This window comes from Salvelinus namaycush, chromosome 20 (assembly GCF_016432855.1).
Source record: "Salvelinus namaycush isolate Seneca chromosome 20, SaNama_1.0, whole genome shotgun sequence".
In the NCBI taxonomy this organism is placed as follows: Eukaryota; Metazoa; Chordata; class Actinopteri; order Salmoniformes; family Salmonidae; genus Salvelinus; species Salvelinus namaycush.
The window spans coordinates 48,312,328-48,340,222 of NC_052326.1; the positions used below are offsets into that span (position 1 = coordinate 48,312,328).

The following is a 27,895-nucleotide window of genomic DNA, read 5'->3' on the forward strand; positions in this document are numbered from 1 at the left end:
TTTTGGAATTAACGGCGAAAATAATGTCTGAGGTGAACACAGGCTTAGGAGATCTTAAACGTTTTGTTCTATGAGATAATAGCAGTCAGTTAACATTACCTTTATGAATTATGAAGGCTTTATCGTTTGTTTTTATTATTACAAAAACATCTTACAAATTCTGAAAGTGTAGTTAGCTGATGAAGATAATCTCATAGAACAAAACGTATAAGATCTCATAAGCCTGTGTTTACCACATACGTTATTTTCGGCGTTTATCTAAAAACTACAAAAACGCCATTCATTTTACTCATAGGCATTGTCCAAAGAACCATGGCGGAGTAAGTGCCTACAAAAAGACGCCATTACTATTTCTGTCTATATACTTGGCCGACTACGTCAACGATACTTATGACTAACCCAAGACAGTTAACCTGTGTCGTTTACAGTGGAAGCAAATGAAGCATAGTGGGGAAAACAGGCAAGAGCCAAGCACAAGCTAGCGAGATTCCATTGGCGCGTTGAATTAGGTATTTGCATATTTCAGAAGGGGAACGCCTTATCTGTGAAGTGCGCATGTGCAAAAACTCAATTCGACATTGCACTTCTAACAACGCAATTGTTTCAAACTTTGGCAAAGTGTCATGTCTATAAAACGTAGTGCACTGTGCATTGAGATCAGATGTTTCATAGATGAGAAAATTAGCAGAATATCGGCCCAGTTTCACCTAGTTCCATCTTCAGTTTACCAGTACTCGCGACTGGACTTCCTCTCAGTACCATATTTGGTGATGAGAAAATGTTCTAAACGGAACTTTCCGTTTTATAGCCACCGTGACGTCTATGGGTTACCCCTTCTGTCTGTGATATGTTTCTCGACGCCGCCTAACGTTAGTCACATGACACGGTCAGGAAGAAGTTCAGACGGAGTGATACTTGTCATACAGCTTTTTAGTTTTTCTGAGACCTTGTTTACCATCCATATTCCTTGGTGGGCGTAAGAAGGACATTTACAGAAACATTTGCTGCCCTCTGATATGGGTAGGATGTAATCCAATCGTTTTATATGGATGAATTGTCCATTTTCAAAGATATCCGTAGATGGTTAGATAGGGTAGCTAACGTTAGCTAGCTCACCTTCGTGAAATCGATATTCAAAGCGAGCAAACCTTCACGACACACCCTACTGACCAAGTAGTTAATTATTAAGATAGTTATGCACACCAAGAGTGTAGTTAACTACTGATTGTTTTATGTTGTGAAGCTAACAGCTAGATAGCTACCAGAGTTGTTATAGCTAGCTACTATGTGGATTTAGCTAGGTAAGTTACTAGCTTGTTTGGCCTGCTTTCAGCGTCCTGGGATTGTTATTGACATTTTATGTCAATTTTCTCTTGCAATTTCCCATTTATGTCGCTCCCTTTCCATGTAGAAGTAATTTATAAATTGTGTTAGTTACCTTTATGATTTTTGAAAGTATTGAAAGAATAGCTAGCTACGTACAGGGCAGCTAGGTAGCTAAAATAGCTATCTACGTTAAGTAGTAAAGTAACATTAGCTAGCTAGCAAACTACAACCATATTAGACCTTGCACAAAAACTTGGATTAGCTAGCAAGCTAAGTTAGCTACCTATTCCCTAAAACAAACAATAACTAGCAAATTTACTAGTCAGCATTTGAGTTTATAAGAGCAGTAGCTAGCTAATTTATGTAATGTCAGATGTACTGTTTGCAGTTATGGAATTTGTGGTAGTTTCTGAGCTTGACTTAATTGACTGTGGTTGTGGGGAAGTTAAGAAATCAAGGGAAGAGTCATTGCCTTGAATCAAGCAATTAAGCAGGTTAATAGCTAGTAAATAAATGAGGTGAGGGGGACAGCCCTATTTTGAGACAATCTTGTTCTGGTCCCTGTGGGACCCATTGTCATTCCAAACATGTTATCAAACAGACATTAACATTTAGTCTAAAGCATTTGGGTTATATCAAATCAAATTTTATTTGTCACATACACATGGTTAGCAGATGTTAATGCGAGTGTAGCGAAATGCTTGTGCTTCTAGTTCCGACAATGCAGTAATAACCAACAAGTAATCTAACCTAACAATTCCGTTATTGCAATATCCTATATATTTGTCCTTGTTTTCCTACATTATTTTCAATTCGCGATCACTGCATTGATGATTAGCAGATATAGGATTTTTTTAGACTGCTCCAACCTGCTTTAGGGCAATTCCATTGTAACAGATGCAGACTCAGATTTTTTACTTTAAAATGTATGCCAAACAAAAACGAATGATTGCAAAGTTAAACAAACCATACAACTCTATGCACCAGTATAATTATGTTATACTGTACCTGTACACAGCCAATGTGTAAATGGCACACTCAACTACCTCATCCCCATATTGTTACTTATCCTCTTGCTCTTTTGCACCCCAGTATCTCTACTTGCACATCATCTGCACGTCTATCACTCCAGTGTTAATGCTAAATTGTAATTATTTTGCCTCTATGGCCTATTTATTACCTTACCTCCCTACTCTTCTACATTTGCACACACTGTACATAGATTTTTCTATTGTGTTATTGACTGTACATTTGTTTGTTACTCTGTGTTGTTTTGTCGCACTGCTTTGCTTTATCTTGGCCAAGTCGCAGTTGTAAATGAGAACTTGTTCTCAACTGGCCTGCCTGGTTGAATAAAGGTAAAATAAAATAAAAACATGTTTTTTTTACTTTGCAATGATTGTTTTTTGTTTCAGTGTTGTGGACAGTACCCATGCTATATTATTAGACATTAATTAACTTGTTGACACAGTTAGCAGATTGCAAGTTTACACTGGTTTTACATGGTTACGCCGTGCAGATGACCAAATTGGCCAACCCTCGATGACAAGGCTACTTTAGGCTAAATCTGACAATTGCCTTGGAAAGTTGCATGCATTTTCATTTCTTATTATGTAAAAGACAGGTTTCCTGAACCTAAATTAAATCTACTTGCTTGAATTATCTTGGCTCTGCTTTGGACACAACTCTGCTTAGTGAGTAGACAGAGGAGATGTTAGTAATCTAGCTAAAATACTTGAATAGCTTTTAGACTGCTCAACAACATTAGGCTACCTACATATGCCCATGCTTACATAATCTAGGCTATAATGTCATCTATAATCCCAAATTGCATAGTTTTTTTTTTTACAGGGACCCATAGTCTGTAACTCAGTCACCTATGAGCCCCTAGACCTAACCGCTAACCATTGACACCAACCAGGGTCTAAAACTATCGCTGACTCATGATGTACCAGTTTACGTAATCTGGTAATCCAGGAGGGATTACATTTTTCCTGTCCTGATTTAGCTGTTACCTCCACATGGCTTCTCAACCAGTTTCCCAGCTCTATTGTAGAACAACAAGGCAGTTGAATAGCCATATTTGTATGCCAAGGCTCTGTACAGCAAAATGCTCAATGTTAGCATTTTACTGCCCTGTTTTGCTTAAGTCTCCATGGGTTTGTTATAGTGTTGTAGGCATAAGTGCAGGAGTATATTTAAACATTCCATTGGGTACAGTAGGGTGTAAACCAGGAAACTTGTACTATAGATAAACCCTTATGTAAACCAGGACACCTGTACTATTGCCGTGTTTCTTGTCTCTTAATGTTTACATGTGATGTCACGTTTGCTTTCTTTGCAGTTCATGTCGTAGCCAAAGCATACTGCAGTGTTAATGGCTGAACTATGAAGGCACAACTTCAAGTCACCGGTGAGTTTTGACCTTTTGTTACAGCTAAACCCCAGTAGCTAGCATTTCATAATTTTTTTGTAGTTGTACGTTGGCTAAAAGTAAAATTTTATGTTTTTTCTTAATTATGTAAATATTGTTTGTAAATAGAATGGAAGTAATACAACTTTTTTCCTCTGTAATATATTTTTCATTATGTGGCGGACCTCAGGAAGAAGCTGTCATCATGGCTTCAGATAATCGGGATTCTACTAATAATCCTAAATTAAATAATAAGCCACTGTCACCCGAAGCTGTAGAATGCGCTTTTTAATGGGATTGGCAGGTGCTTGTTCTCTATAGGCCTAGCTGATGGTACAGACTGTGAATTTATCAAGTATTTATAGAGTATAAAATGGAATAGAATAACTTTATTTTCCTATTTTTTCAGTGGTTGAAATATATATCAATAACAAACATAGTAGGATATACAGTAAACCAACTAGGCTAAAGAATCGTTCTAAACAAAGATAGTGCTTGGGCTACAGTGGTGGGTCAATTAGCCAATGTGAACATGGATCTCACATTTCCGTTCTGTGGTTTATTTCTATGGCTAACTTCTGTGACTGATAACAGTGTTTACTAGAATCTCTTACCATGACATGATTTGTGTATTTTATGTCCTTTATGGCATGCAGTTCTGTCGGCCAAACTGAAGGAGAACAAAAAGAACTGGTTTGGCCCCAGTCCGTACGTGGAGGTGGCTGTGGACAACCAGTCGAAGAAGACGGAGAAGTGCAACAACACCCACACCCCCAAATGGAAGCAGTCACTCACAGTGTAAGTAGCTACGGTAATACCTATTTTCATTTCAAATCAAATGTTATTTGTCACTTGCGCCTAATACAACAGGTGTAGACTTGACCGTGAAATGCTTAATTATGAGCCCTTTCCCAACAATGTAGTAAAAAAAGATTAGCTAACACAATCGAAGTAGTAACATAATAAAATAACAATAATGAGGCTATATACAAGGAGTACCAGTACCGAGTCACTGTGCAGGGGTACGAGGTAGTTGAGGTGATTGAGGTAATATGTACATGTAGGTAGGGATAAAGTGACAAGGCAATGGGATAGATAATAAACAGTCGCAGCAGCGTATGTGAAAAGTTGTGTGTGGCGTCAATATGCATGCATGTCTTTTTGTGTGTGTTGGAGTGTCAGTGCGTGGGTAGGGTCCAGTGAGTGAGTGTGTGTGTGTATAGAGCCAGTGCAACAATGTCAATGCAAAATAATATATACATATAACACAATTTCGGAGGTCAATGCACATAGTCCGGGTAGCCATTTTGATGAACTGTTCAGCAGTTTTAAAGCTTGGGGATAGAAGCTGTTCAGGAGCCTTTTGGTCCCAACTTGGCGCTCCGGGACTGCTTGCCGTGCGGTAGCAGAGAGAACATACTATGACTTGGCTGGAGTTTTTGACCATTTTTAAGGCTTTCCTCTGACACCGCCGTCCTCTGACAAATTTATATTTGCATGTATATTTATTTTGCATATAGGCCTATAGTGCATTTCTCACTCATAGTCTTGGACTAAAACACATGCTCAGAGATTCTCCATGGAAAGTGCTTCTTAGTCCGTAGGTGTAATCCGTATCTGGGAAACTGGCCCACGGTGATCTTGTTATTGTTTATGTGGTTAACTCATTCCTTTATAATAGTGTAATTGTTTAGGCCTGTCACAAAGAATTGCATGTCGTCTCCTTGTCTGTTGTTGTATAGCCTACTAAGTACAGTAGTGAAACCGTAAACTAATGTTTTCCACCCTCTACACAGAATTGTCACACCTTTCAGTAAGCTCATTTTCCGGGTATGGAGTCATCAGACGCTGAAGGCCGACTTCCTTTTGGGCGTGGCCACATTGGACATCAGTGAAACCCTCAAGTCCAATGATATGAAACGTGAGTTCATTCTCTTCTCCTGATGAGGCACGGAGCAGGTAGTATTAAATGTGATTATATGAAATCTCTTTGACTTTTTGATACCGGAAAAGTGTATAACAAGATATACAAGAACTTTGCAGTAAGTGGTTGTCATATTTACAAATAGTCCTCTGAAATATAACTGATGCGTGCCACTGCACTGTAGGGAGATGAGGAGCAAGCGGTGGCTCTCATTCACGCCACTTCTTGCTATACACTACATGACCAAAAGTATGTGGACACTTGCTCGTCGAACATCTCATTACAAAATCACGGTCATTGATATGGAGTTGGTTTCCACAGCTCCAGAGTCCAATGGCTGCGCGCTTTACACCACTCCAGCTGACGCTTGGCATTGTGCATTGGTGATCTTAGGCTTGTGTGTGGCTGCTCAGCCATGGAAACCCATTTCATGAAGCTCCTGACAAACAGTTATTCTGCTGACGTTGTTTCCAGAGGAAGTTTGGAACTCTGTAGTAAGTTTTGCAACCGAGGACAGACTATTTTTACGCCCTTCAGCACTCGGTGGTCCCATTCTGTGAGCTTGTGTAGCCTACCACTTCGGGCTGTGCCGTTGTTGCTGTTAGACATTTCCAATTCACAATAACAGCACTTACAGTTGACCAGGGCAGCTCTAGCAGGGCAGAAATTTGAATACCTGTCTTGTTGGAAACGTGGCATCCTATGACGGTGCCACTTTGAAAGTCACTGAGGTCTACAGTGAGTCCATTCTACTGCCAATGTTTGTCTATGCAGATTGCATGGCTGTGTGCTCGATTGTATTCACCTGTCAGCAATGGGTGTGGCTGAAATAGCTGAATCCACTAATTTGATGGGATGTCCACATACTTTTGTGTATATATATAGTGTATGTTGTACTGTAACTCTAATCTTAAAGGGATAGTGCAATTTTGTTATTTCAATTTGAAGGAAGTTGTAGAAAAATAGCAGCGGCGATTTAGCAGTGTCTGCTAAATGAAAGAAAAATTACGTATTTACCTGGTTTGTTTGATATTAATAGGAAGACATTTCTGTTGTGTTTAATCTGTGTTTCTGTAAAGAGATGCTTTCTACTCTATCTTCCTGCAGTTAGTCTGCTAGAGATGGGGACTAAAACCGAAACGCTGGCATTCCATAGACAAGATGTGGTGTGTGGGACCTGCGATAGAGAGTCTGGAAGAGTTTAGAACAATGCCTCATTGTCTCTTCTTCCTGGCATCTGGGAAACTACGCCGGGTTGGGGGTGAAACACCATCCTGTGTAGATAACCATGGTGGCTTATGGGAGATGGAACCAGTCTGACTAAGCATTTTTAGGTCCTATATAATATCATTTTTATTTATTTTTTCAGTTAGGTTGCTTAGCTGTTGGGCTGACTGGTTTCATTATTGCAATAATTAATCGATATTGTTTAAAGATGATTGTTTGAAGAAATGACAGTCTCTCTCACTTGAATAGAATATTCCACCACAAGTGTCCCGCACACTGAATATGCTCCCAATTATCACCTTTAAGATAAGATACAGGTAGATAAGATATACTTTATTAATCCATACTAGATAGAAATGTGTCTTCTGATTTTTTTGCCAATACCTCCGATATAAATATATATAAACTGGGTGGTTTGAACCATGATGCTGATTGACTGACAGCTATGGTATACCCAGGGTATGACAAAACCATTTTTGTTTTTCCTGCTCTAATTATGTTGGTAACCAGTTTATAATAGCAATAAGGCACCTCAGGGGTTTGTGGTATATGACCAATATACCACGGCTAAGGGCTGCGTATAGGCACTCTGTGTCGTGCTTAAGAACAGCCCTTAGCCGTGGTATGTTGGCCATATTCCACACCCCCTCGGGTCTTATTGCTTAATATATATATATATATATATATATATTTAACACACACTAGGTTGTAGAGGCTGGAGCAGAGGGTAGCCGCAGTACAGCGCCCAGTGAGCAGTTTATTGACAACGTCTCGATCTTCACCAGGTCCTCAACCTGTTTTTTTTTGCAGTACTTCCTTAGCCCAGCACCTACGTTTCTTTAAGGATGTGCGTGTGATCAAACTTTTCTATAGTTAAGAACTCCTCTCACCTAGGTCTTAATTGGACACACATTGAAAATAACTAACAACAACCAGTACACTCTGCCCTCCATGGAAGAGTTTAACACTCCTGCTCTAATCCACTACTTCATGTCTGGTATTCTTTGTGAGACAGCTCTTGCCTCAGCTGGTATTAGAGGCGGCTCTCGCCACAGCTGGTATTAGAGGCGGCTCTTGCCTCAGCTGGTATTAGAGGCGGCTCTCGCCTCAGCTGGTATTAGAGGCGGCTCTTGTCACAGCTGGTATTAGAGGCGGCTCTTGCCACAGCTGGTATTAGAGGCGGCTCTCGCCACAGTTGGTATTAGAGGCGGCTCTCGCCACAGCTGGTATTAGAGGCGGCTCTCGCCACAGCTGGTATTAGGGGCGGCTCTCGCCACAGCTGGTATTAGGGGCGGCTCTCGCCACAGCTGGTATTAGGGGCGGCTCTCGCCACAGCTGGTATTAGGGGCGTCTCTCGCCACAGCTGGTATTAGAGGCGGCTCTTGATTTTTAACTCAAGCATGTGAATGGGCTTACTTTGCCAATAGAAGGAGTACTTTCAGTCATGGTCGACGTGCTGCCCATGTGACCCTCAAAGATATATTCATGAATTCCTGCACTACAATCGGGTCAAAGACACACCGAAGTGCACCTCCTATAATAATATACACTGAGTGTACAAAACATTAGGAACACCTGCTCTTTCGATTAACGACTGACCAGGTGAAAGCTATGATCCCTTATTGGTGTCACTTGTTAAATCCACTTCAATCAGTGAGGTTAAAGAAGGATTTTTAAGCCTTGAGTCTATTGAGAAATGGATTGTGTGCCATTCAGAGGGTGAATGGGCAAGACAAAAGATTGAAGTGCCTTTGAACGGGGTAAGGTAATAGGTGCCAGGCGCACCAGTTTGTCACACTCAACCATTTCCCGTGTTTATCAAGAATGGCCCACCACCCAAAGGGCATGCAGCTAACTGGGAAGCATTGGAGTCAACATGGGCCAGCATCCCTGTAGAACGCTTTTGACACCTTGTAGAGTCCATGCCTCGACGAATTGAGGCTGTTCTGAGGGCAAAAGGGGGTGCAACTCAATATTAGGAAGGTGTTGCTAATGTTCGCTATACTCGGTGTATATGGTCAATACATGCATATCATGCACAAGTTCTATTTCTGATATTAGACGGGATACATCAAGGCTAGAATTCAAGCTGATCCATCCATGTTTACACTCTTTGTTTATAAACTAGCATCTACGCGTGTGTCTGTCTTTCTGTGTGTCTGTGCGCCTGTCTGTTGACATGTCTGTCAGTCTCTGAGGTGGTGCAGATCCTACAGCTGTGTTCAGACCAGGACAACACAGACGTGGTGGGGGACCTGTCCATCTGTCTGGACGGCGTGCAGGTGGACCCAGAGACCTTTGCCTCTGCAGAGAGAGACCATGGTGAGGATTAGGGATGGGCAGTTGAAAGTGTCGGTGTTTGAGGCAAAAATGTTTGTTGTATACTATTGGTTGTTCCAATTACAGTTTTTTTCTGATGCAACTGAAAAGGACATTGTACATCATTTTAATACTGCACTTGACGTACTCCACAAGCAATAAGCACATTTTTTTTGTTGTACATTTGCTTATAAATATAACCTGCTAAATAGTTGCATTTGTACATTTTGAGTACAAACCTTTGAGTACTCAAGTAGTCGCGCCGATCCCAATTGAGGATGATGTGATTAATACGTTTCACTGGATGAATTGTATTCTGTTTGGGTTTGAATGCTTGATGTTGGTTTACTGTTTCAGCAGCTACTGCTCCCAACAGGGACGTGAGACAGAACGAAGATGGAGGCAACAGGTATCATGTTTTAATAATACTATATTGTATGTCTTCTGTAAGTTCTCTGAGTGAATACTTGTGACTTTTTTTGGGGGGGGAATGTACTGATTAGGGTGAGTCAGCAAAATACTTTTCTAATATTACTCAGTCACACTAGCATATCTTCTGTCCATTGTGAATACTAGAGATGGGCACCGATATGTCAAGTCTAAATCGATGTTAGTTGCATTTTTCCCGATATTGATATATCGTTTTACAAAAAACATTGCAACTGTCTCGGCACTGGGATGTCCAGAGAACTGCTTGCTGATTGCAAAGGGAGACGGGGGTGGACATTTTTTATTTTTCATGATAACTCTTGACAGTATGTAAATACTTATATTGTGTTATTTATTTATATTTATTTTTTTATCCCCTTTTTCTCCCCAATTTCGTGGTATCCAATTGTTAGTAGTTACTGTCTTGTCTCATCGCTACAACTCCCGTACGGGCTCGGGAAAGACGAAGGTCGAAAGCCATGCGTCCTCCGAAACACAACCCAACCAAGCCACACTGCTTCTTAACACAGCGCGCATCCAACCCGGAAGCCAGCCGCACCAATGTGTAGGAGGAAACACTGTACACCCAGCGACCTGGTCAGCGCGCACTGCGCCCGGCCCGCCACAGGAGTCACTAGTGCGCGATGAGACAAGGATATCCCTACCGGCCAAACCCTCCCTAACCCGGACGACGCTAGGCCAATTGTGCGTCGCCCCATGGACCTCCCGGTCGCGGCCGGCTGCGACAGAGCCTGGGCTCGAACCCAGAGTCACCCGGGAGGCCTTGTTCATAAATGTTTTTTGATTAGATGTAATAGTAATGATGATGGTAGCAGTAGTGGTAGCAGTAGTGGTAGCAGTAGTGGTAGCAGTAGTATATAAAACATTTTGACCACCAAAAAGTAGGAGGCACTACCTACAGCCAAAACAGCAAAGAAAAAGTAATTGACTGTGTGCTGCATGCAATTTCTTTTGACTTTTGGTGATGTCATACCCGCCAGGTCCAGCAGAGACACTTCCCCTTCCAGTGACTCTACAGAGGACTGGGTGATCATCCCCAATGGCCACGCAATAGACTGCACGGGGTCTCCCGCCCCATCTCCAGGGGGCTCCAAGTCCACACGTCCCCCCAGACCTGCTCGTCCTCCTCCACCCACCCCTCGCAGACCAGCCGCCTCCCCAGGTGGGCACCACGCTAAGAAATGCCATAGAAAGGCCCTAGACATACCCTAGCAATTCCATAATAATACAATACAAAATACCACAACAATACCATAGAAATAGTAATACAATAGATAACCATAGAGGTCTCTGACAGAACTATTGAAAGAAATTCCTTTCATGAGTTGATGTGCTAATGCCACGTCCATCTATTGCCTTCTCATGTAATGAAACGTTCATGTTTTCATTACACTCACTATTCAAGCCATTTTGTGGAATTTAATGAAGTGCAGTCCAGATATGCTATTCAACACATATATGCAGTCTAAAGCATTAGCCTTATTTAGCAGCTTCTCATTAGCATCTCCTACTAGCGACCCCAGCTAACCTCTCCTTCGTCTATACCGTCTCCTACTAGCAACCGCAGCTAACTATTCTCCTCTGTCTCGTCGAACCTCCTCCAGCAGCTCCACCCCAAGACCATAGCTAACCTTTTCTCCTCCAGCGTCCTCTAGCAGCTCCACTCCCAGCGACGTGAGCGAGCCCCTGGCTTCAGACGGCTCCTTCTCAGACCCCCCTCAGGAGAACGGCGCAGAACCCCCACCCCCACAGGCAGCCAGCACCAGCGGACCGGAAGCCATTGGGGCACCCCCAGCCGGCGGGCACCCCCAACTCGGCCCTGTCAGCAACGGCCCACTGTCACCGGGGTGAGGGGACTTGCGTAGGCTCCTAACCAGATGTGTATCATGAGCAAGTAAAAAAGAACGCTCCCAATCAATCCTACAGCCCTGACCAGCCTGTCCATCGAAAATGTGCGCATGTGCTCGTCTTCATATCCAATTGTATTTGTTACATGCGCCGAATACAACAAGTGTAGACTTTACTGTGAAATGCTTACTTACGAGCCCTTTCCCAACAATGCAGTTAAAAAGTAAGAAAATTAACAATTAGATCAAAATAAACTAGTAACACAATAAAATAACAATACAAGGAGTACTGAGTCAGTGTACTGGGGTGTGAGGTAGTTGGGGTGATTGAAGGAGGGGGAGAAGGCAAACTCCACCGAACTAGTTTCAATGTATGGAATCACTTGTATTTTTATTTTATGTACAGGATGGTAAAACAGGATGTAAACAAACTTAAACAACTAAAACCTGATATAAAATATGTAGAAAATATACTGACGCATTATATTTTTAAATAAGATCTATGAGAATTAACAATCACCAAAATAAAAACTAGACAGTCAGGGATAATCTGAAATTCAAACAATGTAATTGGTATGTTATTTTAATGTTTTAATCACTCAGATAGCATTAGACATGGCAAAATGTGTAGAATTGCAGGAGATTAGCTTTGAAACTGCAATTTTTCACTCAGCCCCATGACAAATGCTTAGAAATTGAGGGAATTAGCTTTAAAACTGTAACATTTTGTCTCTGTGGCCAAGAGGGCCTCTACAACCGCACCATTGGCCACGCCCACCACTATGCCCATTACCACGCTCCACCCCCGCTACCTTTGCCACCGCTGCTGAATAAAATACTAGGGTAAACACTGAGGTTGACAGGAGTTCGATGCTACACCTCTTTGTAGAGTTAAGTTTAACTCTGTTGGTTATGAATAGCTGTTGATATTTCAAACCACCTCTCGACCGCTAATAGATGAGACTTGACAATTTATCACTCATTTTGCAGTCAGTAGAAAAATGTTCTTAGTCTAGGCAGTGTTAGTCTAGGCAGTGTTAGTCTAGTCGGCATTCGTCTGTTGTTAGTCTAGTCGGCATTAGTCTGTTGTTAGTCTAGTTGGCGTTATTCTAGTCGGCATTAGTCTGTTAGTCTAGTTGGCGTTAGTCTGTTGTTAGTCTAGTCGGCATTAGTCTGTTAGTCAAGGCAATGTTTAAAAAAAAAAAAAAAAAATATTTAAGGGGTGGATCAGCTTAATATTGCGGAAAGAATGTTGCTTCCATCGATGTAATTGTCTGCATCATTTCCAATCCCCCATATATTTTTGGGGTAAATATATTAATATCCATATACATACACGCATGCATACATATACACATATACATACACATACCTATATAGACATACATACTTTTTAAAGAATATACCTTTATTATTCCCCGCAAACCCCACCAACCTTCCCCCAATTGGAGTAAACTAATAAACAATAACACTTAGGCTTCTACCTTCAGTTTATACATCTTATACACATTTTACAGACACAATCTATTTTACAATAGTTCTATTTTGTTTGTTTTTAGTCCTTCCTCTATTTCTGATGTCCATCCAGTTTGATTTCTATTTGTAACTGTGCTATTTCACAAAAGTTCTGAACCTATATACATTTTACAGACCCGGTATGTTTTACATTGGTTATCTTGTTATTAGTCCCACCCTTCAGCTCCATTCAACCCCTCCCATCTATCTCTCAACATCATCCATTTTGGATTTCTATTTGCCATATATTTTTCAACTGTACAGTGATGCTTCATAAACATTAATTTAGCTGTTAAGACTACAGTTGTGCAAGCCTGGTGCCCTTAAAATGTAGTTTCTGACTGTTCTGTGTTCTGTCTGAAGCTGGGAGCAGAGGGTGGACCAGAATGGCCGCATGTATTACGTGGATCACATTGAAAAGAGGACGTCATGGAACCGACCCGATTCTCTCCCCTCTGGGTAACAAAAATTTTACAAACAAATCATTTATTAATCAAATCCGTAGTTCGTAATTCATATACTATATGTTTTGCTTTCATATGGCAGTAGTGTATCTCTAATTCTACTCTTTAAAAATGTACCAATGTATTTTGGAATATGTTAACTAATACGTATGTTACGCTGTATTATAGTTTCACATGGTACAATGTACAATTATTTGTGTTAAATTGGTTTCAATAAGAGCACCTGCACAAAGTTGATGTCACTATAGTTTGATATCACAAGAAACCCTGCACGGTACCTGTTCTCTCGGACCGAGTGATAAGTGACATCAAACTATCCGTGCCATTTTTGTGCACATCCTACTGAAGACCGAAGGCCCTAGATTTCTTTACGCTACCTCCGCTAGAGGAATATCGGCCCTGTTGAAATAGTGCAGAAATGCCTCCTGCTGTTTCCTCGAGAGAAGTGTAGATATATATGTGATTGGATAGGTGTAAGCAAAGTTACCACCCTATTACTTTCACCAATCTCACCAGTTCAGATCAGTTTGTTGTGAGTGTTGTGTTGTAAGAAATGATTCCTTTTTAAAGTATTCACGCAGGGCCGTCATCAATCATCATGGGGAATTAGAACCTTCCCTCTTCTGTCCCATGTAGGTGGGAGCGGCGAGTGGACCCAATGGGCAGGGTGTACTTTGTGGACCACATCAGCCGGACCACCACGTGGCAGCGCCCTACGCAGGAGTCGGTGCGTAACTTTGAGGAGTGGCAGCACCAGCGCAGCCAGCTGCAGGGGGCCATGCAGCAGTTCAACCAGAGGTTCATATTTGGGGTAAGACATGGGCTACGTCTCAATTCTCTCCCCTTCCTCCCAAAGTGCACTAGTCTAATCCCAAATTGACCCCTAGACTCTATGCACTTTTGGAGATATGAGATGATTTGACAGGTATAAGCAACATGGTGAAACTTGGCCTTAGAAACCCCTGGCCTTAGAAACCCCTGGCCTTAGAACCCCCTGGCATTGCTTACACTTGTTACATCATCTCAGATCTCCACAAGTGCATAGGAGGAAGTATGGTCTAGGGGTGGAGGGCGTAGGGTCTAGGGGTGCAGGGCGTAGGATCTAGGGATGGAGGGCGTAGGGTCTAGATTTTTGGGATTGTGCCACTGATTTGAAAAGTAATGACTGGTATAAGAAATATTATGGATACTCCCTCTAGCCCATGCCTCCTTGGGCTCTGTTGGAATACTTCAAATAAGTAGTCCATTGGAAATGAATCCTCCCTTGAAGGAATCACAGTTCTGAACTGGTTGGGTTGGTGGAAGTTCTAGCATGGTGACCTTGCTTTCAGCTATCTAATCACTTATTAATCTGTGATTAGCTACCTTATAAGACCACTGTATATCGTTGTAAAGAAGCATTATTCAACACACGTAAGCGCTGGTCATTTGACCTCCTTGTTTCTACATTGTAGCTCCAGGATCAGCAAATAGCCGCAGCAAACAAAGAGTTTGACCCGCTTGGGCCGCTGCCACACGGCTGGGGTAAGTAGCACGATCCACCACGAAGCGTTTTCCACTGTCAATACGCTCCGAAAGTGGAGACGTCACAATGTAAACATTTGTAGAAACGTCTTGCCAGTTTGAGACAGTCATGTTTGCTAACACAGGGCAGTGTGATTAGCTAACTAATGTCGTGTCTTTGGCATCATTAAAGTGAAGACTGTTATTTTATCAAATCAATTCTCTGTAATTATTATTACGTGATTAAACTAATCATGTAAATGTAATTAACTAGGAAGTCGGGGCACCAAGGAAACTCTTCAGATTACAAAGTTATAATTTTCCTAATAACTCTTCAGATATTTTAATATCTAATCAATTAGTCTTCTAATTAATTAATTATTCTTTACCTCACATTAGTCCCATTCCAAACGTCGTAAATTGTTGGTTATCTACACGAACCCAGCCTTTGCTATGAATCATCCATACACCAATTGTGTTAATCATTTATTTACTAACTGCATAATCACAGAAATGCATAAACACACAAACAGTAGATATGGTTATAAGGAAATGATAGGGGAGGTTCCCTAGTGGGCTAAGCCAATATGACAGCTTGGTGGACAAAGGGAAGTGGGTGTGGACTGAGAAGGGCGGGAAAGACAAAAAGGAGTCACTACACTGTTGATAATTATATTAATTGAAATGCTAATCCTTTGCACATGAACCCTCACTCATTCGGGAATAATTTAAATCAATATATATTTACGCTCAGTGTGTCGTCGTGATCTCTGTTGGAATGGTCTGTCTTTCTGTTGGAAAGTTCATCCGAGCGTCTCTGCTTCCCTGAAGTCTTTCGTGGTTAGAATGGATACTTCAGAGTACCATTCAGAAATGTTCTTATAGGATAGATGTTTCGGCGGATGTCGGTCTTCGCATCCCAGGTTGACATTTCTAGCTGAAGACTAGTAATTAGTATCTAAGATTTGCTCTTATTCTGTAGGGATCGATAGTCTCAGAGTTGAACCATTTCCCACCGTGTAGCCAATGCTCCACATGGTTTGGTTAGGAATTCAACAACCATTACAACCTTAGCTTATACTGAGGTTTTTGTGGTCTAAACTCAACCTGTGCCCCCTCGATGTCCATCGAGCTACACGTGGTCTGAACTCAACCTGTGCCCCCTCGGTGTCCATCGAGCTACACGTGGTCTGAACTCAACCTGTGCCCCCTCGGTGTCCATCGAGCTACACGTGGTCTGAACTCAACCTGTGCCCCCTCGGTGTCCATCGAGCTACACGTGGTCTGAACTCAACCTGTGCCCCCTCGGTGTCCATCGAGCTACACGTGGTCTGAACTCAACCTGTGCCCCCTCGGTGTCCATCGAGCTACACGTGGTCTGAAGAGGATTTTTTCAGGAGGGGGTTTTATTCGTAACAGTAGAAAAGGGCTGTCCCATGAGCCAGATCATGTCTGTGCTCATGGAGGCGCGCCAATGACTTAGTTCATTTTTAAGGGAATACAATTCTCTCACATTAACGGTTTAACATCACATTACACCATTTCACAAATAGTTTACTATTTTTACTGTTTACTTTACTCATTCGTTTTATGCAATAATTAGACACAAACCTCATAACGGAGGCACCTGTATAAACAGAGTTATGGTAATGTGGCTGTATTGTCTTTCATGGGGTCACACACGAAACAGAACGGACCGGGTCGCAGCTGGCTTCTCCACCGACCATTTACACATCCTCCAAAACATGGATATTGTTCAGTTCTCAAGTTCTGTGAGGTAGAAGAAGTTCCTTTGTTCTACTGTGAAACTCCCTCTCTCTATACTGCAAGGCCAGGAGGAGAGAGTCTCCTCCAGGAATTTACAACCTGAGATAACAGAACCTGGGTGTAGGGGAGAGAGAGAGGGGGATTACACGATCTATACCCAGAAAGGGGCACGTCATGACACAGCTACTGTATATGTCATTTATTTTCCCCCACAGTTAGTCAGGTTAGGTAGTTAGCAACTGCTCCTACACTCTTTGGCTTTACTGTAACACTGGTGTCACATGTACAAAAATGCTGAGGTGTCTCCAAAGGTAGATTCACTAGAAAACCAACCTAACGTAGCAGGCGTTAAATAAACTCCTGAAACTAGATCCCCTACATACTGGTCAAAGCCTCTATCTGTGCCTTTGACCGCTGCGCCACTCAGGAGGCTCTTAATCCACTTTGTAAATGTATAACTGTAATGGAATCTTTGTGTGGTACGATGCAGGATTCTAAGTCTCGTTCTTGCTGTTTGTTTTGATGTCTACTGCAGAGAAGCGAACAGACACCAACGGCAGGGTATATTTTGTTCACCACACATCGCGGATGACCCAGTGGGAGGACCCACGGACGCAAGGGTCAGTTTCACTTCCTAACAAACAACCCAAATACTGACTGTAAAGAACGGCTCTTGTATGACTGTCGGTGCCCTGTAAATAAGTGTGTGTGTGTTGGTGTAGGCTGCTTAATGACAAGCCTCTACCTGAAGGCTGGGAGATGAGGTTCACTGTGGACGGCATCCCCTACTTTGTAGACCACAACAGGAGAGCCACCACCTACATCGACCCTCGCACGGGCAAATCCTCCCTGTGAGTCGTGTGCACTCACTCACTGACTCCCAGTGACCCTTTGGTTGCTGGCCCTCCAGCCCACTACTCACTCACTATCTCACTTACGCGCTAACTCACTCTTGCACGTACGCTTACAGTCCAAAGGATTTTTTTATTTTTAAGATCCCAGGTACACAGATACACACACAATTGTGCCATCCACTCACCCACCTAATTGTATCACTCAAAAGATGTTGAATGTTATTTACTCCAGTGAGACCCATCAGATAAGCACATAAACAAATGTCAGTGTCAACAAGCTCATGTATTTCATGTTTGCTTCACAGTGAGAACGGGCCTCAGATCACCTACGTCAGGGACTTCAAAGCCAAAGTGCAGTACTTCAGGTTCTGGTGTCAGGTACGTACCCTACACACCCTGTACCCTCGCTTTGTAGTGTACACTATGTCCTGAGAACCACCTCTGCCTTTTGAAAATGCAGTCTTATCTGTCCTAATTCCCCTGAAGTATACACTTCCAAGTGCATTCTTTCCGCATTTAAAAGGAGGATTGAGGTATGCAGTGGCGATTTTAGCGTGTACATTTTGGTCGGGCAAACGCAAAAAAAAATTGATGCATGCCAGCAAAGCCACTACACAACACTAAACAATACGTTAATTGCACTATAACAGTGACAAACGGTGCCCACAAACTGTTCGGGCCTACATAAAACTGTCCCAACAGCAGAGCTTTCTTTTCAGCACCATGGAGTGAATCCTAACCACAGCTACACCTGGTTATCAGCGGAGCCTTGTCTGGCAGCAAAACAGTTCATTCAGCCTCGTTTACTGTCTTTTTAAAGAACAGCTAATATGGCTGACTTGCTTAAACAAATGTGGTTTCTACTGACAATTGAGATGTACAAACTATGGCATAAGGGAACGATGAGCGGATAAGAGGCATTCCGTAATTTCGATTAAGACATTAATGAGCGAGCTAAGACGGGCGTAGTCAATATAACTATGTGTTCAGCACTTTTTTTAAATGTACAGCGACAGAATGCAGGACATGGGTTGCTCTTACAGTATTTTCCCAGTACATCAAGTCTGTACTTGATGTACAGGGTCTGCGATGCATCGACATCACCAGACGCTGGGTATCTTCCCTGGTGATGCTCTGCCAGGCCTGTACTGCAGCCATCTTCAGTTCCTGCTTGTTTCGGGGACTTATTGCCTTCAGTCTCCTCTTCAGCATGTAAAATGCATGTTCAATCGGATTCAGATCTGGTGATTGACTCGGCCAGTCAAGGATTTTCCACTTTTTGGCCATCAAAAACCCCTATGTTTAGGGTCATTGTCTTGTTGCATGATGAAGTGCCGTCCAATGAGTTTGGAGGCGTTTGGTTTTATCTGAGCAGATAAAATATTTCTGTACACTTCAGAATTCATTGTTCTACTTCTGTCTGCAGTCACATCATCGATGAAGACAAGTGAGCCTGTTCCACTGGCAGCCATACCGTCCCAAGTCATAACACCCCCTCCACCATGTTTCACGGATGAGGTGGTATGCCTAGGATTATGGGCATGTCTTTTTTTTCTCCACACTTTCCTCTTTCCATCACTCTGGTACATGTTAATCTTTGTCTCATCTGTCCACAATACTTTTTTCCAGAACTCTTGGGGCTCTTTTAGGTGCTTTCTCAGTCTACCGGGTCTTTTGACATAATTGAGTTCACCGGTTGTTTTCTTCTTGTTAATGATGAACCAAACTGTTGACTTGGGCATGCCCAGGGTTTTTGGCTTGTTAATGATGAACCAAACTGTTGACTTGGGCATGCCCAGGGTTTTTGCAATGTTCCTGATTGATTGATTTTCATTTCTGAGCCTTATGATGGCCAGCTTCATTTGCATCGACACTGCTGTCTTCCTCATGTTGTCACACCCCAACAACAACCTCCAAAGGCAATAGCAAAGTCTAGAATCAATACTATTCATCAACAGCTCTCCTGCATTCACTAACGACACACATCTGTGAAGCCAATTCAACAAATACTTGTAGTACCTTAAAATTGGGGGACCATGTACAAAAGGTGCTGTCATTTCTAAACGGTTCATCCGATATGTATGAAAATACCCTCAAATTAAAGCTGACAGTCTGCACTTCACCCTCATTGTCATTGTATCCTTTCAAACTCAAAGTGCTAGAGTGCAGAACCAAAATAACAAAAAATTGTCACTGTCCAATGAATTATGGTGCCCACTGTATGTCCCTTGCATAGTACTTCATTTATGCAGCAGCATACAAGACATTTTTGGACTCACCTTTTGATGTGCTCACTTAAACAGAAAGGTGGCGCGGCGGTCCATTTGTGGGCAAATTTTGTCATAAAAGTCTAGCATTCTCTGGATTTATGGTGGGAACGGGGGGGGGGGGAAACCACACAGCCACTCCATTGAATAGCAGGCTAGTGGTTGCTTTGCAGTGTTTGCAGTTAGCCACTGATTCCTTCCAAACGACTCATTGTTGAATTTGCAATTTCCAACTTGTTGTGTAATCTCTATGTCCAATGGCCGATGAGCACCGATACGTTTTATCTATCAGTTATCTTAGTTATTTCTCTTGATATGACAAGGATTAAAAGGGATTTGCCAGTAGATTGTTGACTTGATTCATGATGATGACTGCTAGCTAAAATGTTGACATGATCAGTCCAATCAAAGCTACTGTACAAATAACGTGATTTGACGTCACTTTATCTGTGGCCAATGACCTTGAGCCTTCTTGGAAGGGCACTTGTAAATTAACTCTATGGCAGGACCAAAGGGCTTACATTTTAGATGTCTACCCAAACTAAGGACTTAAATTTGGCGATGACGTAGTGTCCTGTCCCCATGAGTGACAGAACACTGAGCCAATCACAGCGCAATTCTCCTATTTTCTGCTGGCTCGCCCCACCACCACAGGAAGCACTGAGCGAGGCTGAAACGTCTGCATTTTGGAGCTGCCTCACTCAAGAAAACAAGAAAGAGACCATGTGTGTATTTGGCTTTATTAACTCAATGATATATATTTTTTTTTTACATTGTTTGCAAACTGATATGTGACATGTATTAATGCCAAAATAACATGCAAAACAGGCAAGCCCCCCCCCAAAAAAATATTTTTATACACTACCGGTCCAAAGTTTTAGAACACCTACTCATTCAAGGGTTTTTCTTTATTTTTACTATTTTCTACATTGTAGAATAATAGCGAAGACATCAAAACTATGAAATAACACATATGGAATCATGTAGTAACCAAAAAAGTGTTAAACAAATCAAAATATATTTTACATTTGAGATTCTTCAAATAGCCATCCCTTACCTTGATGACAGCTTTTCACACTCTTGGCATATGTGATTATCCCACCTAGCTATCTTAAGATGAATGTACTAACTGTAAGTGTCTCTGGGTAAGAGCGTCTGCTAAATGACTAACATGTCAATGTAAACAGTCGAGCTCAATCAAGCACAGCTAACGTGTTTGACTTTTCAAATAGTACTTGAACCCAGGTATGGCTTCTTTCAGTCGTCATTTCCTTTTAAGGAAAGGACAAAGACAAGTGAACATGTCCACACTTAAGGACACTTCGTGATTCCCACTTAGGTCCAATTTTCACTTAGTCATTCATTGATGTCAATGGGAAACTAAGTGAAAATTTGACTTAATTGGAATTTAGGATTCCCCATTTTGGGCAAAAGGGAAAACCCCCAGTTAATCCTGTTGTTCCTGGGGCCATAACGTGAGTCTTTGTCTTCCAGCAACTGTCAATGCCACAGCACATCAAGATCACCGTCACCCGCAAAACCCTCTTTGAGGATTCATTCCAGCAAGTGAGTGTATAAAAAATAAATAATATAATAATACATTTGCGCTCTTTGTAGTCCTGTGAATAAATACAAAAATAACACTAATTGAAAAGTTGTCAGTGTTCCAGGAATAGTTTGTCATTTCTTTTGAGAAACCTTGAGTACTCTATTTTTGCACCAGTGATACAGAAAGGTGGATGAATACAGGGGCTGTGTTCAAAAATACTCAAACCTTGTAATGTTTCTGTTTCCAATTCTCTCTCTTTGTCCATCAAAGATAATGAGCTTTCATCCACAAGATCTCAGACGGAGGCTGTGGATAATTTTCCCCGGAGAGGAAGGCTTGGACTACGGAGGAGTGGCAAGGTAAATTACCTATTTTGATAGGTTAAGTATGAGCTCATATTAGGAATCATTGTAAGTGTGTGTGTCAGTCTTTTCAACTTATTTTTTTAAACATTGTGTGTGTGTTGTCAGGGAGTGGTTCTTCCTGCTGTCTCATGAGGTGCTGAACCCCATGTACTGCCTGTTTGAGTACGCTGGGAAGGATAACTACTGTCTCCAGATCAACCCTGCCTCTTACATCAACCCCGACCACCTCAAGTACTTCAAGTTCATCGGACGCTTCATCGCCATGGTACCTACCTCAATGCTATCTATGGGGTGAATCCTAACCTCCACCTTTAGTCTAATTGTCACTAAGTCATGCACTGATGTCAATGGGAGACTAAGTGAAATTGACTTCAGTGGGAATTCGGATGCGGCCCTTCACTAGCCTGGGCCTTGTTCATAAGGGCTAGCAACATAACATGTTGCAAAATGAAAATGAGCCTCCCTGTTTCAGTTTGTTCAGCGTCGACTGAACACGACCCTGAAAAAAAGCCTCTGTAGTTCCTGATCACAGCCCTGGTTCATGATGCCACTCTGTAGTTCCTGATCACAGCCCTGGTTCATGATGCCACTCTGTAGTTCCTGATCACAGCCCTGGTTCATGATGCCACTCTGTAGTTCCTGATCACAGCCCTGGTTCATGATGCCACTCTGTAGTTCCTGATCACAGCCCTGGTTCATGATGCCACTCTGTAGTTCCTGATCACAGCCCTGGTTCATGATGCCACTCTGTAGTTCCTGATCACAGCCCTGGTTCATGATGCCACTCTGTAGTTCCTGATCACAGCCCTGGTTCATGATGCCACTCTGTAGTTCCTGATCACAGCCCTGGTTCATGATGCCACTCTGTAGTTCCTGATCACAGCCCTGGTTCATGATGCCACTCTGTAGTTCCTGATCACAGCCCTGGTTCATGATGCCACTCTGTAGTTCCTGATCACAGCCCTGGTTCATGATGCCACTCTGTAGTTCCTGATCACAGCCCTGGTTCTTGATGTTTCTCTACAGTCCTTGTTCCACGGGAAGTTCATCGATACGGGATTCTCCCTGCCCTTCTACAAGCGCATCCTGAACAAGCCCCTGGCCCTAAAGGACCTAGAATCCATTGACACGGAATTCTACAACTCCCTCATCTGGATCAAGTGAGTCTGGGAATGGGAAGTAGGAACGGGAATGTGGAGAGCTTTCCCTTATAATGGTGGTTTAGTGGTGGTTAGGATATGATGATGATGATGGTCAGGGTTATAATGATGTTGAATATGATGTTGAGGATCCTAGTGATGAGGGTGATGATTATAACTATGAGGAAATGATGATGATGATGATGAAGAGGAGAAGAAAATGATGATGATGATAGTAACTGATGAGCAAGGTGAGGGGCCGGTGATGATGACATCTACCCTCTTGTGGTTGCTCCCAGGGATAACAACCTGGAGGAGTGTGGTCTGGAGATGTTCTTCTCTGTGGACAAGGAGATCCTGGGGGAGGTTACTACTCACGAGCTGAAGCCGGACGGAGGCAACGTACTGGTCACTGAGGAGAACAAAGAGGAATATATCAGGTAGGATTGAAAACCAACTAGAAATCAGTGGGTACATATTTCTTGCCCAACAGAAGAAAGCATATTATCTGACACATTCTGTGTTGTGTGTGCTTCCTCCAGGCTGGTGGCAGAGTGGAGGTTGTCCAGAGGTGTGGAGGAGCAGACCCAGGCCTTCTTCGAGGGCTTCAACGAGGTCCTCCCCCAGCAGTACCTGCAGTACTTTGACGCTAAGGAACTGGAGGTACACCATGGGTTTATTCATACACAGATCAAATTAGTTACTGTAATGAAGAAATGAGATGTGAAAACCACTCACACAACTTCATGCTTACTCAATCCGTTTTATCTCAACGTATGGTGGCTAAACAGAAAATGGCATGGACCAACCTTCAGTATTTTCCCGTCAAATGTCTTCACTGAAGTATTGCGTGCTAGATTGTTGATGCTCAGGGTTTATTTGGAAACCGGTATTGGTCAATCACCACAGTATACCGGGTTAAAAACAGTGTTAAAGATTCTCCCAGACTTCACTGGTCATTCTTCCCTATTGAGAGTGGTGTAACATAATATCTGGTCCCCCCACTAGGTGATGCTGTGTGGCATGCAGGAGATTGACCTGGTGGACTGGCAGAGGCACACCATCTACAGACACTATGCTCGCAGCAGCAAGCAGATCCTCTGGTTCTGGCAGGTCAGCAGGCCTCTACTGTTTCATTCATCAATTATGGTGTATCGTGAAGGGGTGTCTACTGTTGACCTGCCAGTTGACTAGTAAATGTTCTGATGTGAAAATGTTTCTTACAGTTTGTGAAGGAGATGGACAACGAGAAACGCATGAGGCTGCTCCAGTTTGTCACTGGCACCTGTCGGCTCCCCATGGGTGGCTTCGCTGACCTCATGGGTACGTAGGAGAACCGTTTCTGCTATCCATATACAGTGGGGAGAACAAGTATTTGATACACTGCTAATTTTGCAGGTTTTCCTACTTACAAAGCATGTAGAGGTCTGTAATTTTTATCATAGGTACACTTCAACTGTGAGAGATGGAATCTAAAACAAAAATCCATAAAATCACAGTGTATGATTTTTAAGTAATTCATTTGCATTTTATTGCATGACATAAGTATTTGATACATCAGAAAAGCAGAACTTAATATTTGGTACAGAAACCTTTGTTTGCAATTACAGAGATCATACGTTTCCTGTAGTTCTTGACCAGGTTTGCACACACTGCAGCAGGGATTTTGGCCCACTCCTCCATACAGACCTTCTCCAGATCCTTCAGGTTTCGGGGCTGTCGATGGGCAATACGGACTTTCAGCTCCCTCCAAATATTTTCTATTGGGTTCAGGTCTGGAGACTGGCTAGGCCACTCCAGGACCTTGAGATGCTTCTTACGGAGCCACTCCTTAGTTGCCCTGGCTGTGTGTTTCGGGTCGTTGTCATGCTGGAAGACCCAGCCACGACCCATCTTCAATGCTCTTACTGAGGGAAGGAGGTTGTTGGCCAAGATCTCGCGATACATGGCCCCATCCATCCTCCCCTCAATACGGTGCAGTCGTCCTGTCCCCTTTGCAGAAAAGCATCCCCAAAGAATGATGTTTCCACCTCCATGCTTAGCGGTTGTGATGGTGTTCTTGGGGTTGTACTCATCCTTCTTCTTCCTCCAAACACGGCGAGTGGAGTTTAGACTAAAAAGCTCTATTTTTGTCTCATCAGACCACATGACCTTCTCCCATTCCTCCTCTGGATCATCCAGATGGTCATTGGCAAACTTCAGACGGGCCTGGACATGCACTGGTTTGAGCAGGGGGACCTTGCGTGTGCTGCAGGATTTTAATCCATGACGGCGTAGTGTGTTACTAATGGTTTTCTTTGAGACTGTGGTCCCAGCTCTCTTCAGGTCATTGACCAGGTCCTGTCGTGTAGTTCTGGGCTGATCCCTCACCTTCCTCATGATCATTGATGCCCCACGAGATGAGATCTTGCATGGAGCCCCAGACCGAGGGTGATTGACCGTCATCTTGAACTTCTTCCATTTTCTAATAATTGCGCCAACAGTTGTTGCCTTCTCACCAAGCTGCTTGCCTATTGTCCTGTAGCCCATCCCAGCCTTGTGCAGGTCTACACTTTTATCCCTGATGTCCTTACACAGCTCTCTGGTCTTGGCCATTGTGGAGAGGTTGGAGTCTGTTTGATTGAGTGTGTGGACAGGTGTCTTTTATACAGGTAACGAGTTCAAACAGGTGCAGTTAATACAGGTAATGAGTGGAGAACAGGAGGGCTTCTTAAAGAAAAACTAACAGGTCTGTGAGAGCCGGAATTCTTACTGGTTGGTAGGTGATCAAATACTTATGTCATGCAATAAAATGCAAATTAATTACTTAAAAATCATACAATGTGATTTTCTGGATTTTTGTTTTAGATTCCGTCTCTCACAGTTGAAGTGTACCTATGATAAAAATTACAGACCTCTACATGCTTTGTAAGTAGGAAAACCTGCAAAATCGGCAGTGTATCAAATACTTGTTCTCCCCACTGTATACAATATATGTTTTTTTTATATTAAACTAACAACTAACCTACACCTAAAGGGATTGTTTATGGATAACTAGCAAGTAATCCATGGAAGTCGAGGATGTAAATGTTTTTGGGGACTTTTATTTTGAAAGATATAGACATTGAAAGAGATCGATGGACCAGCTCTAGTCACAGAAATGGAGGATTTTGGTATTTGTGAGGAGAGTTTGTCATTTTGTGTTTTCAGGGAGTAATGGACCACAGAAGTTCTGCATCGAGAAGGTGGGCAAAGAAAACTGGCTTCCAAGAAGTCACACTTGGTAAGTTCATTAGTGGAGTTACTCTCCAGTCGTTTCTAAACGCTCACTGTCTGAACATCAACATACAATTCCTGTCATATCTGAGGGCTTTGGCCAGTTCACCTCTCAATGTCAACTCAGTCTGCATTAAACGTGACCCTGCCACACAATACTTTGTCATTTTCCATTTAGCCATTAATAACCTTTCCTCTTGGTCTTCGAACTATTGATTTTGTTATCAAATATAAATGTTATGCCACTTAAATTAAGACACCTTTATCCAAAGCAACTCTACAGTGAGAACATAATTTTTTTGGTGTTAATCGTGCCATGCTCTTACCAACTGAGCCAACCAGGACCTAATTCCATTTATGTGTCTATCTACAATGTGATGGTTTTATTTTGTATTCCTTGTGTTTGTAATCCCAGCTTTAATCGACTGGACCTGCCACCCTACAAGAGCTACGAGCAACTGAAGGAGAAGCTGATGTTTGCCATCGAGGAAACTGAGGGCTTCGGACAGGAGTAGTAACACACGGCAGCCAAAATGGCCACCATGAGGAGCCATTCTCCACGCACTTTGATCTGTCTAGTTTTCAGGCAGCTGCACTTTTTCCCCCAGGTCCTGGCTCTCTTGAGATGGGCAGACACTAACAGACGCATCCCTTTCTGCCAGTCCGGAGCCACGTTACAGACCCCCAAAGCCATTACACCTGAGGTGGAATCACTGTCTCCATGGTGACGACCCTTCATACTGAATAATTCAACTTTCACCCCCTGACCTGTGTAACCCTGTTGACGCTTGCCTTATTCTGCCTAATCAGACCACGTGTCCGGGAAGAGAGAGAGGAAGGGGAGGGGATGTTACTTCTCCATGTCACGTCTGCCTGTCACCTCTTCACTACAGTAGTTAATAATCACTGCAATGTCAGCTGTTTCATTTCTTCCCCTTCGTCTCCCTGAGCACAGACTGTTGAATGAAGGCTAGGATTGTGTGCTGCCGACTCTTCCAAAAAGTCCCCTTGTCGATTTGTGACATTTAGAGTGTTTTACTTGATTTAACATGTTGCTTTCCGGATGAAATATTTAATCTTAAGGCATTTACTTTGCTGGTACACCACGGTTGTGGTGGTAAGGTTTTCGTGAATGTTATGATGAAAAGCTTTATTTTTGGCGTGCAATAGTTTTACAGTCAGATGTTTATGCCCTTTATATAGATAGACCAGACATTCATTAATTACCTCAATCCAAAGTTTTTGTTTATAAAGTCAGTTGTAATCAAGTCTACGTATTGATTTCAACCCTGAATATTGAGAATGCTTTTTATTTCATTTTTTTATAGCCTGAAATTGTTGTAGCAAATCAGGGTCGTAATTAATTTGTCACCTAATGGCAGAACATAGATTTTTTTAAATTTTTACTTTGAATGTTTTTGTGCCTTCTGACCATGACCCTGGTTTGTTGTGTGATTTGACCCTTTCTTTCCCAACCAACCGGCATTAGGACCGTACTTGTCTACAATAATAGCATTGTTTTAATTTTTAAGGCAAACTGAATGAGTTACTAATGACGTGGGAGTGTCAGCAGTGTGTCAAAAGTTAAAGATAAGGAAAGAGTAAATTTAGGAATTAGGTACAGTAATTAAGAAATAAGACAACTGCTTGTGAAAATCACTCCCACTGAAAGGTTAACCTTTTTTGTCGTATAGAGGATTATCATCAACTC

At 42.5% G+C, this 27,895-nt stretch overlaps 1 protein-coding gene across 4 annotated transcripts; it reads left to right on the plus strand.

The window, feature by feature from the left end:
* Positions 1-892: 892 nt before the first annotated feature.
* LOC120065451 (E3 ubiquitin-protein ligase Itchy-like) lies at positions 893-27,484 on the plus strand. 4 transcript variants are annotated; one of them, XM_039016474.1, is made up of 24 exons: positions 893-1,301; positions 3,671-3,739; positions 4,396-4,537; positions 5,536-5,660; positions 9,081-9,212; positions 9,567-9,618; positions 10,640-10,821; positions 11,305-11,506; positions 13,385-13,480; positions 14,122-14,296; positions 14,940-15,009; positions 17,291-17,375; positions 17,478-17,606; positions 17,915-17,987; positions 21,371-21,442; positions 21,696-21,784; positions 21,896-22,055; positions 22,817-22,950; positions 23,229-23,369; positions 23,472-23,592; positions 23,938-24,042; positions 24,156-24,252; positions 26,119-26,191; positions 26,600-27,484. In XM_039016474.1, exons 2-24 carry the CDS (start codon positions 3,715-3,717, stop codon positions 26,697-26,699), a joined length of 2,580 nt encoding a protein of 859 aa, XP_038872402.1. In that variant the 5' UTR covers positions 893-1,301; positions 3,671-3,714; the 3' UTR covers positions 26,700-27,484. The 4 variants fall into 4 exon arrangements, with proteins under 4 accessions (XP_038872402.1, XP_038872401.1, XP_038872404.1 ...); XM_039016473.1 differs by having other exon boundaries at positions 893-1,020; XM_039016476.1 differs by having other exon boundaries at positions 893-1,020; positions 9,570-9,618.
* The last annotated feature ends 411 nt before the right edge of the window (positions 27,485-27,895 follow it).

Bases quoted from the DNA above. Each gene is read 5' to 3' on its own strand.
- LOC120065451 (XM_039016474.1), top strand. From the start codon at position 3,715: ATGAAGGCACAACTTCAAGTCACCG. The intron at 4,538-5,535 runs GTAAGTAGCTAC...CCCTCTACACAG, and splicing joins TGGAAGCAGTCACTCACAGT to AATTGTCACACCTTTCAGTA. The intron at 17,376-17,477 runs GTCAGTTTCACT...GTGTTGGTGTAG, and splicing joins GAGGACCCACGGACGCAAGG to GCTGCTTAATGACAAGCCTC.